This window comes from Parus major, chromosome 2 (genome assembly GCF_001522545.3).
Source record: "Parus major isolate Abel chromosome 2, Parus_major1.1, whole genome shotgun sequence".
Classification (NCBI taxonomy): Eukaryota; Metazoa; Chordata; class Aves; order Passeriformes; family Paridae; genus Parus; species Parus major.
In genome coordinates, this window is record NC_031769.1 from 146,835,552 (window position 1) to 146,850,559 (window position 15,008).

General features: G+C 37.6%; 1 protein-coding gene across 13 annotated transcripts in view; it reads right to left on the bottom strand.

Annotated features, from left to right (window-relative positions):
* The window catches only part of PTK2 (protein tyrosine kinase 2), a 190,985-nt gene that overhangs the window by 75,466 nt on the left and 100,511 nt on the right, over positions 1-15,008 (bottom strand). For all 13 annotated transcript variants that reach the window (XM_033512470.1, XM_033512471.1, XM_033512472.1 and 10 more), the window contains 2 exons: positions 14,306-14,393; positions 1,029-1,108 (listed from right to left, as the gene is read on the bottom strand). In XM_033512470.1, the coding sequence (XP_033368361.1) occupies positions 1,029-1,108; positions 14,306-14,393 (168 nt within the window). The remainder of the gene's footprint in view (positions 1-1,028; positions 1,109-14,305; positions 14,394-15,008) is intronic.

Below are 15,008 nucleotides of genomic sequence, written 5' to 3' on the forward strand. Positions count from 1 at the left end.
ATTCTAAGAGTTTCAGTAGTTCATCTACGAGAAGTATCTCGTAAAAATGCTCTGAAGAGCCACAGCTTGAGAACCAGGGAAGGCAGGAGCTGACTGACAACATAATCACAGATTATTCTTTTCATCACATGTTTTGAAATAAGGCACAATGATTTTTTAAGTGCATTAGGAACTTGCAGTTACACAAAGAACTTTTCGTTTCTCTGGGGCTACCAGCAAAACTTACAACAAAGGCATCAGGTTCTCCTGTGATACCTGGGAAATTTCATAAGCCTAAATTTTGTTTTAATTTGGAAAGTACTGTTCAAAGGACACTTTTATTCATTCCTAACAAGTTTACATTTGTCATTCATTTCTTATCAATTTTACTTCTTCCCTAATCTCCCTGCGTGAGACATCAGCATAACTAAATCAAATGTTTCAGGCTGGAAATTCTCCATAAATTAGCAAAACCCAACACATGCATTTCAAAGATGGGAATTCTCTCAAGGATCTCTTAATCTATTTATCTTTATTTTCCAGCTATCTATGCAGTTGACAAGAATGCCAAAAACACCCAAAAGGATCCTTAAGATTTAATCATTTCAAAATAGCACGTTAAAAATTGAGTAAATACAGAAGGAAAGGTAGCAGCATTTATCTATAATTACATTCTTTAGCTGTAGGATTTATATATGCAGAATCACAAGACTATTTACTAAATAACACCACAGATGCATTTCTTTTTAAGCATACTTCAATGTACTCTACAGGCCTTTGAATTATTCAGATGACGAATTCACCCAAAAGGCAGTATATCAAGATGTAATTAATTAAAATTTTAAAATAATGTTAATTTAAAAATCACTAGAAATGAGTTACAATACAGTCTATTCAGTTTTTTTAAAAACTGCTTTGTAGCAGAAAAAGTCTTATGATGTTTTATTCAACTCTACTGGTCAGAAATTGATGAACTTTAAGCAGTTTCAAAATTAATGTATATATTCTGTCAGAAAGATGTTGAATAATAAATTAAATTATCAGCTTACCGGATTTCAAGGCAACCTAGTTTCAAAGCAATTTCCTGGTCCACTTGATCTGCTATTTCTAACATATAGTCATTTTTCACCTACAGCAAAAGAAGCAGGTAGGCATCACAGAAACATCAGTTCAGTGCCAACACAGATTAAAATACTCTCCAAAACTTTCAAATGAATACATCTTAATTTTCTGGAATGACATTTCACAGTCCAGGAAGAGAACAAAGAATTTGTGTTCATATTCTCCACAAATGAGCTGCACTTAGGTAAGAAACACATTTCGACCACAATGAACTTGATTGCAAAATTCCTTACCTATGTCACTATTGGCTATGTTTTATTAAATATAATGAAAATTCAGAGAGGACTGAGCAGACTGTTACACTTGCATTCCAGCTAGGAGAAGGCAAGCTGTGTTTTGAACCATCCTGATCAACAGGATTTAATTGTCTAGGCAGACCTAATCATGTAAATAAAACTTATAAATGCCTGGGAAGTACAGTGAAAATAAAAATAGAAGTAAACAGAGAAGAATGTGCAAATTGTACTGCATAAAATGGCACACTGGCATAAATAATGCTGAACTAGCAAGAAGAACCAAGAGTGAAACTGGGTGGTAACCATCTACAGTAGGAATCTGTAGGATTGTACAGTAGGAATATCTACTTGATATCTTCATCACATGTCCTGGACTTGTCTTATTTACCAGCATGGATGTGAGCAGAATCTTATATTTTAGGTAATACTTTCACCACACTGGAGTAAGCAATTTATACAGTAACTAACAAAAAATTCAGGCAGTAAGAGAGAACGGAACCAGCGCCCAAAAACTTCACTCTGCAAATCTTGCACCAGTAAATCTTGACAGCTTTTCCTCAACAGCTCCTGTTATCCTCTTATGAAAATATCAAGTTGCTATTGAGATCCTAAAGTTGCAGCAAGTCCCGAAATACCACAAAAATCCTTGTGACTGACTTGCAGATCAAAGAGGAGAGATGATGCACTATGAAAGCAACACACTTCACCAAGTGGGTTTGTTGAGTGATGACAAGTTGTAAGAACAACTATTTCAAACTACTACTGCCATGAAATGCATAACTTGGGAGATAAGGAAGTACAGCAGTGGATCCAACAGCTGGAGGTGTTCTCCACTCAGCATTCTCCTCGGCACATGTGAGCATCCACCAGAGCATTCCCTCAGCAGCAGTGTGGCAGCTGGCTCCTGCTCCAAACTACAAACAAATCCCTAAAAACTTCCTGGATCTAATTGTATGAGAAATTTTGTTATTGAAAGACGTGAAAGAAGAAATATGATAAACTGTGCAAGACTGAGAAAATGAATTATTACAATAGCTGAAACATAATAAAAAAGCTTCTTGCATTTGAATTCATACAGGCACTCAATATGACAAAATAATGAGCTTTTAACTCTTCTCAATTCAGTTCCTACAAATACTAATGAGACAGGAGAATAATTGCCCTTCAGCATCATGTAGTGTGCTATTTGTACACACATATGGAAATAATAATTCTGTATTCCCATAGTAATAGTAGACACAATATGAATTAATAATTCTTCTCTTCATTATGCTCACAATTTTAAATAATTTGATTTAGAGTGGATATTAGGATGATTTCTCCACTGAAAGGGTGGTCAGGGATTGGAAACAGACTGTGCAGGGAAGTGGTGGAATCATCTCTGGAACCATTCCAAGTATGGATGTAGCCCTTGAGGACGTGGTTCACTTGTGGATGTGGCAGTGCTGGGCTAGTGGTTGATATACCAAGTTTTTTCCAGCCTAAATGGTTCTGTGATGCTATAAACAGCAAAATGTAATGAATTACACCAGGATCTCTGTTCATGAGAAAGGACTTTGAACAGGTCCTGCAGTAAACTGTCAGACAGAAGCTCAGGGCAGGTAAATCAGGAATAGAGTTTAAGGCTCCACAGAGTGCCATAAATGACCTCTGCAAACCCATGTGGGTGGTGAACAACAGCACAGACCTCCTCACCCTCAGGTCCACGTGGGGGTACTTCAAAATGGAAGAAAGTGTTGAACATGAGGTCAGATCATCTATGGATACCCAAATTACAGAAGTTCTCATGTCCCTTTTCTGAGAATTCACCTTCACGTACAGCCTAAACTACTTCACCTAACAAGTAAACCTGTTCACAAAAATCCCTTGGCTGATCTGCCTTACACCCATCCAAATCAAATACCCATTGACTGATCACTTATATTTAATAAAACTTTTTTTGTTTGTTTGTTTTTATTTTGTTTGTTTTGGTTAAACTATAGATTCAATTTTTGAACCATTTCAGCAATTTTGCATCACCAGGAAATTTCAAAGCCGTTATCCATCTATTACTTGAGGTATTCAGACACTACTGGCTGTAGCAAAGTAGCTTTTCAGTCCTGACACACAAAACATCCACTTACAGGAACTATGCTAATTTATGGACCAGTGTATTATGATTAAATGTGGATTCATTTATCTTCACAGCTCTTTGCCTTGTGGATCCCAGTGCTCCAGTGCTCAATTTGTTAAACTAAAGAGCTTAAGAGCATCTCCAGTTTCATGCAAACATGATTTCAAAATGCTGCTAGCCTCCTATTCCATAAATAAATAAGCAACATTACCCAAATATTTAAAGTTTGGGGTTTATCTCCTCTTGCCCTGCGGCTTGTGAGCTTTCCAGTCACGTTCCCAGTTTGACTCTGCAACTACAGACATCAGATACTGACCAAAAAAAAATAAAATATCATCCCCCATTCCAACAAAATGGAAGGGGGAAAAAGAAGTATTTTACATTATATATGCCTACTTATTTTAGTGTTTAAATTTCGTGAGTTATAAAAAGAGATTACAAGCTTCAGAAAACCTGTGGTGAGAATCCAGTGGTCTGGATTTAACAGTGTCCTACTACGGATAGCCAAAGGTGCTTCATTTTTCCCTTTTTTCATAAACCTGCCTGCACACATTCTTCTTTCAATTTCAGCAAGGGAAAAAAGAAAGCAGATTCAATTTCTACTGCCAGAATACCAATGAGAACTCCTCTTATCACCTTTAATTTTGCTTGACTATTCTCTTTGAGATGGCATCAGATCAATGCATGAACTAATGCCTGTGCAGAGATTAGATAAGAATTTCACAGGAGGTTCAGCATAACCTCCCAAGGAAAAAGCCTGAGCAAATATTAAGTGGAAGAGACATAAGAGATAATTTAATGGTAATTAAATGCACTGTCACAAGGCAATTGAAGAGTTTTCTAAGAAGTCTTTTGTGTTTGCTCAATTATAACTTTTATTATTATTATTATTATTGTTAATATAATTAAATGAGAGAAATGAGAATATTTTCTGGGTTAGACAAACAAAGGACCCATCTTCAAGAGCACAAAGCCTATATATACACAAAGGCACAAAAACTGAACTCTTACAAATCTAACAAAACCTATCAGGTTTTTTCTGCTGACTACAAATTCAGAAGTCTGTGAAGAGAGAGGATGGATCTTCTCTGTGGGGTCTGAAGATCCTGGTATCTGTGAGCTTGCTGTACTCCCTGGCAGTGTGTGCATACCTTTGGCTGAACTTCCTACAGCTTGGAAATTCAGGTAACAGTGTACAATACCTGGAGAAGGTGAAGAATGTATGTATCTGTATGTACATAGATATATAAACACACAGACCAAGCACCACTGCCATAATCTTTTCAGCAATTTAATTGTTCAGAGTGGGATCTCTCCAAAGGCTAAACCAGAAAAAAAAACCTGTACGATGCTATTTAACACACCTTAATTTTACCTAGTTTGTAAGATAAAACAGATTCATATAAACCTGTCACACAAATCTGGTTTCGAAAAAGCCACCCCAAAAATCCAAGTGACCAAACAAGAAACCAAAAAAGCAGCCCTTGATCTCTTTCTCAAGCCCAACAAAGCTTTTAAGGTGCTCCTTAATGTGTGCCATTACAACATTAATACCCCAACACTAGAGACCAGATGCTCTGGCAATGATAAAATTAGGTGAAGTCTATTTATCTCAAATACTTTATGGTCACAATGTTACAGCAATAAAAATGCATAAACATCAACAAGGCAAACACTTGGACTGACACCAGGATTCAGAATTCAAGTGTCAACACTGCTAAAATCCTATATGCTTTTTATTTGGTAACAATCAAAACCCAAAACATGATCTCTGAAGTGAGTCACTTTGTTGTATTTTGCTTGTAACATATTTGCTTCCACTGACACTCATTTTGTATTCCCACGTAATGTGTTTATCTCAACTCCCTGAGAAAAAATATATTGGAAAACAGTTTAAAGGAGGATAAGAGACAAAAGTAATTTATTGCTGCAAACTGCTGTGCTGATTTCAAGAACCTTTTCCCTTGGATTTTTTTTTTAGTATGCTCTAACAAGTTTAAGTCAGATTTATAGCCAAGCAGGTGCATGCTTTGGGGGGAAAGGATTAGTCTACTTAAGTTCCATTAAATATGGAATAATGGAAATAAAAACTGCTTCAGGCTTCCAGGCAAGTACTACTGCAGTGACAGTGTCAGAGGAAGCAACTCTACGAAATTTGCCCATTCATAGGGTGGCAAATCAGAATTAAAGTGTGACATAAACTTCACATTTGGAGTTGACTTCTTGGCCACAACAGCTATGAACATTCTGACACAAAAAAGGGCTGCAGTGTGGGGAAAAAAATAATGCCAAGGATAAAGGCTCCTCTCAGAGGTAGGAAAAATAAGTCTTTCACATGTTCTGATAAAACAAAAAATGAAATAAAATTGTCATTTCCCCCGCACAGAGAATACACATCACCCACCATTGGTGAATAAATGCTTAGAAAGAGCAGTAATATCCTAAGCAAAAAAGGGTTTTGAAATCCAACACAATCTTACACCGTATTTCCCGATTTATTACTGCCCTGATATTCAGCAACAATTCACTTTATTTAAAATACATTTTATTCTTAACAATATTTTAGGGGTTTTTTTTAAATCACTCTTCTTTTCCCCAGAGCAGAAATCTCTCTTCTGTTTCCAGTATTTTGGGCATTAAAAGTTCAAAGATACTCCTAAATCACAACAAAAGAAAGGAGACGAACACAAAATGAACTAAAAGGCTTTTCCCACATGCAAGATGGGCACCTAAATACAAGCCCAGTTTTATTTCTGATGTCAGGACTTATAAAATATTTGCTCTTTTACTTGAATGGAGAAATTACTGATGGTGTCACTTCCAACTTTTCAAAATTTACTAGAAAATAACGGGCACTTTCCCAGCTACAGAAATGGACGGCAAATTCCAGATGGAACAATTTAAAATAAAAATTGAAAACATAGGAAAGCCCATGTTTGTGAAGATGGAGAAATTAGAGAACAGCCCTATGCTATGATTTAAGGAGAAATCTATCACTGGCCTTGTATTTTATATACCAGCTGCTACTTTCAAAAGCCATCTGCTTCATTTTCCTGCACGCGAGTTTTTTATGCAGCTGCAGTATTTCAGAAGGTTCACCCAGGCTGACAAGCAGTTCATAAAAACACCATGCTGGATTTAGATTTCTTTATTAAGAACAACAGTAGAATAATTCTGAACTTGGCAAATGCTTTCCAGCTTAGGGATTTTTTTAAAAAAGCTATTTGATACTGTGCCTTAAAAAGATATTTTAGGTTTAAACATGTTTATAGTCTTATAAATTACTACATACAATTATCAAACTTGACATTGAATTTTCAAGCATAAATACTGTGGAAATTCTTTAGAAACTCTACCATCAAATGGTGTCTCAAAAAGGGCAAATACCAGTAATTAGCCACTACTGGCTTTCCCAGCTTAATGCTACCAAGGAATTTCCCACAGGATAAACTCCAGTTTTTCAGGAGGACAGTTTAAAAATAAGCAATCTATTTCTCTTGCTTTTCTTTCAATCTCTATGACCTACTTACACAACTTAGTTCTTTTTTATTTCTACTTTTTTTCCAAATGTGCACTGCTTTGAACACTGCATTTAAACAACCCTTCAGTGATTAAGTTCCCACTGAAGAGTTAAGATCATACCCAAAAATAATCATCCCAACACATGAGATATTTAGATAAGCAACCAAACTAAGAAAATGTCTTCTGTACTCCATTCAGTACATGGCACACAAATAGTAATTACCATCATTTAATGAAGCATGAAAACAAAAATTTATATTGCATCATTTTCTCCTTATCCATTTGTTCTACACATTTATTTTTAGCTGATGCTTTTATATATTGGGAAATTATGTACTTCTACTTAGTTGGTGAAATTTATATTAAAAAAAATATAACCTGTCTCTTAATTGTCCTGTATATGCAATTATTTATTTATTCTTGGTAATTTCTCTGGATTTATTTTTAACAGCTCAGGTGTGTTCTAGCATCTGTCTTTAAACATTCAGATTTCTAACTCTGGAATGTAATTTGGTGCTAGGTTTTCTATGCTATAGTTGACCCTCAGCCACTAGAGTTCAACCAGGATCTTTGTTTTACATCAACACACAACACAACATCCATCCCATCCATCCCATCAAAATCCACCAGAATTAGTCCTGTAATTTACCAGCTCCAGCTTCTGTAATGTAAGACCAGAATATCTCAACATATCCATGGGAAAAGCTGATTTTCAGCAACCACTTTTGTGACCAAGGCAAAAACCCAAGTACACAGCTCACTTGTTTTCCCCACAATTTCCCATTCAAAATGAAGGACATTGCTCTGCTCTGCACCTGCAGCAGGTCTGACACACAATGCCACCCCAATCCATATAACACAACTCTTCTCTGCATCCTACCAAAAAGAATTGTATCAGATATTCTCTGGTTTCAGCTGTGTTGCTCCTTGTAGTGTTAAACACACCACAGAATCACTGTAGGACAGACACACAACTGGATTGATGTGGAACAGTCACCCAGTACAAATCCTGCTATCTGTAAGGACCAAACTGTTCCTTCACCCTTGATTCCAACAGCAGGTTCATGTAGGACACCAAATTCTCATCACTACAAAATCAGCTTGGAAGAACAGAATCCCAACCCTCACTACTGCAGCTTCAGAAATCTGATGCAGCACTAACCCTGAAAGATTTGTGCCTCATCTGCTCTGAATGAAGCCCCATATGCACAAAAGCCCAATGCCTGCTTCTAATGTCATCAGTATTTTTAGAAGTCACCTTAATGATCATAATGGCAGTTTTTAAAATACACACAGGAGGGAAACACATATGTGTTCCCACCCCTATTTACCCATCTGATAGTATTAAATTTGCTACACGAGCTAAGTCAATATTAGGGAAAATTAGGGCTTTGGCCTCATCTAGGGGAGTTAAAAGCCCAGATCCAGTATCAGGATAACATTCATCTGCCATCTGCCCTCAGCTGCTCCTCCTCTTCATGTCCCAAGGTCACAGTCTCTATATTATCTAGAGGTGATCTTTGACATCTCTAACTAATTTTGGAAGCTCCTCTGTTAATAATGAGGGCATTAGAGATGGGCTGGGGGGGAACCAACTTCTGACAAGGCATTGTTAGGGGCAGAGCAGCTAAAAATGATGCCGTCTGTCCGAGTGGGCTGAGCTCCAGATGTCACTGCAAGAGACGCTGCTGCCTCTGGCAGCCCTTCCACAAAGTAGGACTGGACTCTTGGGAGCCATAGAGAACTCAACCTACTAAACAATCCTTGCTCCCAGCTGATTTTATACTTCTGCTCTCCAACACACCATTTTGAGTTTCCAGATCAAGTGATTTGAGTTTCCAGATCAAGTGAATCCAAGCATCAGTGTAAATCAACTTTTCTGTGGGTTTCTTTTTGTTGTTATACACAACTTAATATGTTAATTTTCAGTAACATTTTGTTTCAGATTACTAAAGAGACATATCCATACATCAATACATGGAAACCTGTCCCTGGCATTTTAAATTCATCAGGCTGAATTATGAGCAATTCAAGAAAAGCCCACAAGGATGATTTTCACTGCTCTGACTGACAGGTGGAAATTTTAAATCAAAGTAAGCCTTTCCCTTTGGCCTGAGCTTGGCTGACCATTGAGGAGGTATTAAGGAATATGAGGAAATTTCACATTCCTACCATACAGCAGTAAGGGAAAGCAGACATTGGACACAGAACATTTGTAGCCAAAGTAGCTCCACAACTATACAAACAGCAGAGCCTAAAACAAGAATGCCAGAATAGTTTTGAGGGTGTAAATGAACTTTTACAGGAAAAAATAAGTACTTTATGGAATATTGTGAATTTCAGCGACTTCAGAAACCTAGCCTTATCAAGGAAATCAACCTTTTAATTGTCTTTTCAAGCTGTAAAGATCAGACAGGAAAGGTTCAGATTCACTCATATTTTTATCAAAAAAGGTATTTTTAGTATATTTTCAGTCAGCTGCAATTCTTATATTGCCACCTCCCTGTAGGGCATTTCTCAGCCTTTAACTCTTCATGAAAGATCTGCTGGGTTTTAGGTAGGTTTTTTTTTTTTGTTTTGTTGAGGGCTTTTTGTTTAAAAACAGGCTGCCAACATCAGGAACAGCAACAGCTTTTCTCCCAATGTCCTTCATTTCCTTCAAAGCCTTTCCTGTCAAAGTCATTTGCTTTAGGTCTCCTATTTTTATTAGGGTGTAAGAGATGTTGTTATTTAATTAGGTTAAAGAGTCTAATTCCCAGCCTGCAATTCAAATTACATCGCATGCACCTAAGCCTTATAAAACTTTAATCATTAAGTTATTACAGTAATTGCCTGGACTTAAAATTTCCTACATGTCAGGGACAGAGTTATAAAAATAATTTAATTTGCATGATGTATTTATCTGCCACAGTATAGAGATCTTTCATTTAATGAAATACTTTTTGAGTGTGAACATAATCTTCACATACACTACAGAGACAGAGAAGTGCCAACTGTCCACAGAACACTTTTTCTCCACTTTTTCATAGGATGCTTTTCCCTTACTGTTTTTTTTTAAATAAGACAGTATCATTTTTTTTTCTCTCTTTTCTTTTTTAAAACAGTTTTCTAATGAAAATGAACCTGCAGTGTACTTGTCTGGTGAGACACAGAGCCCTTGTTGCACAGAATTCAGCTCAATTTTTTCAGGCTATCATTGACCTGCCCTAACTTCAAGATCATCCCCTGCTTGCAATTCCTTCTTACACAAACTTTGGTTATTTTTAAAAAGCAAATTCAAAACACAGTTCAGTCCTGTGGTCTCCTTTATTATATATATATTAACTACTCCAGGGTAGCTCCACACCGCAGGCTAAACAAGGCAAAAGAAAAATTCAACACTGATAAAAACAACCTTTTCTTGTTCACTGGGATCTAAAAAAAAACAACCCCAAAAGTTACTTTAAAAGTCTTCTGTTTGAAGCACAAGGACAGCAACAATGGAACAGCTGATGCCCAAGAGCTGCCCCCACCCCCCATACAGATGCTTATTCCCTTTTCATCAAGGGATAAACCATCTCCAATTACTGCAGGCTAACATGTTATTCAAGGATAAATGTGTGCAGGCTCTCTTCCCACAATAAAAGGAAGGCAATTCAAGTAGCTTACGTCTGATTCTCATTACATGAATGTTTTTAAAAGCCATATTCTGTCTTGATTTGAGATATGGCTTTCACTCCTCACTCGGCTACTAAGGCAAAATAGAGAAGCCTGTCACCTTTATTTTATCTCCACTTCCCAACAACCATGCCACTGGAGCACAGGGAAGGAAGACACTCACTAGGAATTTCACCAACACTTATTTAAAGTAACTGAAAATACTCCCAAGGACAGGAAAATGGTGAAATCTTGTTTCATTACTCAAAACCTGTGATTTTTAATTCTCCTTTTGTACCTTTACGTTTGTTTCCTCTGAAAAATGCTTTAAAATATCATACAAAAATCAAGATATCTTCATTAGATATTTACAAAACAGTCAACAGAACACACACATACACAAACACACAAAGGATGCTATTTCTTGATAAAACTTATTTTTCTTCACTGTACTTCACATTTAAGGTTTTGTGGGTGGGATTAGAGCTCACTTTGGTTCAGATTTGGGTATTCAATACCACAGGACACAACTGAAGGCTGGCAGATGAAACCTGTGCAGTGAGCATCTGCCAACTGTGCAGATAACCATAAATCTGGCTTTTCCTGATTTTTGAATACTTCAGCCTCACAATTCCAACAGCACTGGGTGGGATCCAATTTGCCTAATTTGGCTGGCAGTGTAAGCAGTTGGGCCCAAGGGAGTAATGCAGTCGATGCAGAATCACCACCTAAATGCTCCACAGATTGACAAGAGACAACCCTGAAGTCCTGCCACCCACTACCTCTGACACCTGCCAAAGAGAGCAGTAACAAAACAAAAAGACACAGTTCCAGCATTAGTTTGTTGATCAGAGCTCTCAAATGAGATGTGAAATGACATGACTGGAACACACAGCTCCTCCAGTGAAGGGGAATGACCTAAAGATCAGCCTCTCCCCATCTCTGGCCTCAAAGCTGAAGCACAGCCTGAGCACAAGAGGCACCACACTGCATCTTTAGTGGGACTGATTCTGATGTTATTAACGAGTTGTGTGGTTTCCCCCCTGCTCCCACACACTAATTTTAATCCCTTGCTGTACAGATTGCAGAATGAAAGGTCTCATTAAGTGCCCTGCTTTACACTTCCAATTAAGAGCAGCTCACGCCCACCGCAGATGGCAGAACGAGCGCCACGATCACAGCACGTCAAGCCACAAACAGCTCTGGGCACAGGTTCTTGATTTGTTCAAGACTCTTGAAGATGAAGAATATTCAAAAACACAGAAAGGTCACAGCATCCTTAAAACAGTCAAAAATCAAGGAGAAAATAGCTATTTCACATATCAAGCCCAAGCTGAGAAGCCTGAAATGCACGGATTTGCACAGGGCAGCGCACTCGCTGAAGTGAATGGGAGTAGTCATGCATGTGAAGGCACAAACGTGTGCCAGCTTTGGGTTTAACAGCCTGATAATTGTGGTTTGGGTGAGCTGGATGAATAAACCCTGTCTGTTGACGGTGATTAAGGTAACATTTTGTTATCTTTACAAAATGTTCTGTACTTTTCCAGAAGATGAAGATCATTTGAGGATTTAAACTTTCAACAGCACTGTGGCTTGCAACTCAGATTCAATAAAATCATTACAATTCTAACATCCATGGGTTACAGAGGTAACCATGTTTCTTGTCCTTCTCCATGAACTTTTAAATTTGTTGCTATACATTTTTAATACACAAACTATGTGTTAGGATGTTACTAAGTCAGCAATAAGGTTCCCAGTCTCATCCTGAGAAGAAAATCACAGGTATCTAGTCCTCACAAAAGTATTTTTTACTCATTTGTAACACACAAGAGAGCAATGTCTTTGAGTTTTACACTGAGAAAAGCCAATCTGACAACAGCGATGTTGCCTCTGTCAGATTTTCAGAATTCTGTAACTGGGTTCTATGCTCCTTCTCTGTAGCAGTTACTTCTGTGCAGAAAGCTCAGGATATCTATGTATGCATGTATGAGTTCTGTCCTTTCTGTTGTTCTTGCCTACACACAACATGATGCGTCCGACTGAGAGCAGAGATTAGCAAATGAAGATGTTAAAATGTTGCAGGAATGACACTGAGATAGAAACAGAATGTGAAAAAATCATCTTTTCCTGTTTTTTCATCCCCCCCTCTGCTGCAGGTCTGGTTTATGATGCAGTGTTACTGCTTAGATTCTTCTCTAGCCTTCCTTTCATACGTCACTGCTGCTGCCTTAACACTTTACCACATACAAGTTATTGTCCTAGTTTATCCAAGAGGACAAGTGAAATTTATGGAGCAAAGCAGAATCATGGATAGAGAATGACAGCTCTGGAAAGTTCTGCACCTGATTTCCATGACAACAGAGACCCAAATACCTTACAGCACCCAAAAACAAAGAGCAGTGACTTTTACAACACTGGTTTCAGAAATACCTCAATATAAGGTGAAAAAAGAAAGGGGAAGAGAAAATAAACTGGATGGTGTGTGCAGAGCAAGGAGACAAGAACCTCTGATTTTCATTTTAGAGCAGTACTGGGATTCAGGGCATTGTCAGATACAGGCAGCTGTCAAGCTTAGCCCATCCATCCCAATGACCTTCAAAAGCCATTTGTATCTGTTTGTAATGATATCCAAATTTCGTTAGAAGTTAGCAAATATTCCTCTGGCATTTCCAACTTCTTGCTTTAAAGAAACAGTTTCCTGAGGCAGAAACCAGAGACCACTGCAGGCTTGCCAGGTGTCAAATAGGAAAGTGATGGAGTTCAGGAGATTATTTTGGAGCTCATCACCCACTTTTGTATCATGGGAAACACAACTCTCCTGTGTTTAAAGCCAGTGTGAAGTAAGTTCCTTGCTGCTAAAGGAAAAAAGGAACATGATTTTGTTGTACAAGAACCCCTGGAAGTATTACACTAAAAACACACCAAAATTCAGATATTTCAGGCTTTATTAAGCATATCACCCAAATCACTTAAACTAGAATGTGAAGTCCAAAGAAGCACTGCAGGTGTCTTTTCAGAAGTCAACCTCATCATAGCTCAATACAAAAATTACATCACACAGTAAAAAAAATTAAAAGCAATTTACCTAAGACAAGAATGTGTCTGTACAACTGTGCTTGCTGAAGTTAGGATACAGGGTAACCATTCTAGTCCTGACTCCCCTAAAAATATCCCCAGAAGGTTTTAGTGTGAGTTTGTCAGTCTAAAGGCAGATTAAAATAATTCAGCTGAACAAAATTAGATTCTAGTGCTTCATTTATAGAAACTTTGACTATTATGCAGTTTTAGTAATCCAGAAGGGATTTTAAGCCCAAGAAAATAACTTAAGGATGTGAGTGGAAAAAGTATTTGATGGTTTGTCGTGAAATTGTCACTTACTTACACTTGCAAAAAGAAAGAAATTCATCAGTTTAATCAAGTGTGAAATAACTGTAAAAAGCCACTGGAGCAACAGTCAATTTTATCTGAGTTAAGACAATTATTACCTGCAGAATCACCCTGGTTTTGGAACATATTCCTCCCCACTTCTCAAGGAGAAAGTTGCTATGCACTTTGTGACCTTTCTGCTTTATATATATAACCTTAATTTATTTCCCTTTTTCTGTTTCTGCAGTAACATGCTACCAACAGAAACAAACCCAGAGTTTTCTAAATTCAGCAAAATCAGCAAAAGACAAAGTAAAAGAACCGAACATACCTGCTGATAGAAAAAATTTAGAGTTGGCTTGTCCTCAGTGAACTGGTTTAGAAATCCTTTTGGCAAATACCGAATTCTCAATTCATATCTGAAAAACAAGAAAAAGAGGCTGTTGAGCAAAATTAAAATTAAGATTTCCTCTCAACATTCTTAAAAATATGAATAAACTCAAAAGAAACTTAGAAAACTAAGTGAAAATTTCCTTTTTGATTACTCAAGAGAACTAAGCTGGAATTTATCTGTAACTGACATTTCATGGAGATGTTCACAAAGGACCTTTTTAACAGAAGCTAACTTAGAGCCCTGCTGCCTACTCAGAGCTACAGAAAGGACCGAAGCATCAAGACTTGCAGCAGATAAGCTCCAGATCCATGGGAAGGGAGGCCCCAGCTAGGTGACAACAGATGAGCTGCCAGAAGCACTGACATGACCCCTGGTAACAGCTTTTATCTCTGCTTCTCACAAGCAGGGACTTAAAACGCTGATCCTGCTGCTCCAGGAGTGACAAACAGTGTCACTCACCAGGGAGCCACATCCTACATGAGAACAAGGAACAGGACTCTGCTCCTTCTCTGATCAACACTCCCCTCTGATCAATATTCACCTCTGGATTTTCCATAGGTTTTGACAGGTTTTCTCTGTAAAAAGGTTTCCTGCTCCTCTATTCATCATCAAGACATATGCAAAAGCCAAACAGTTTTGA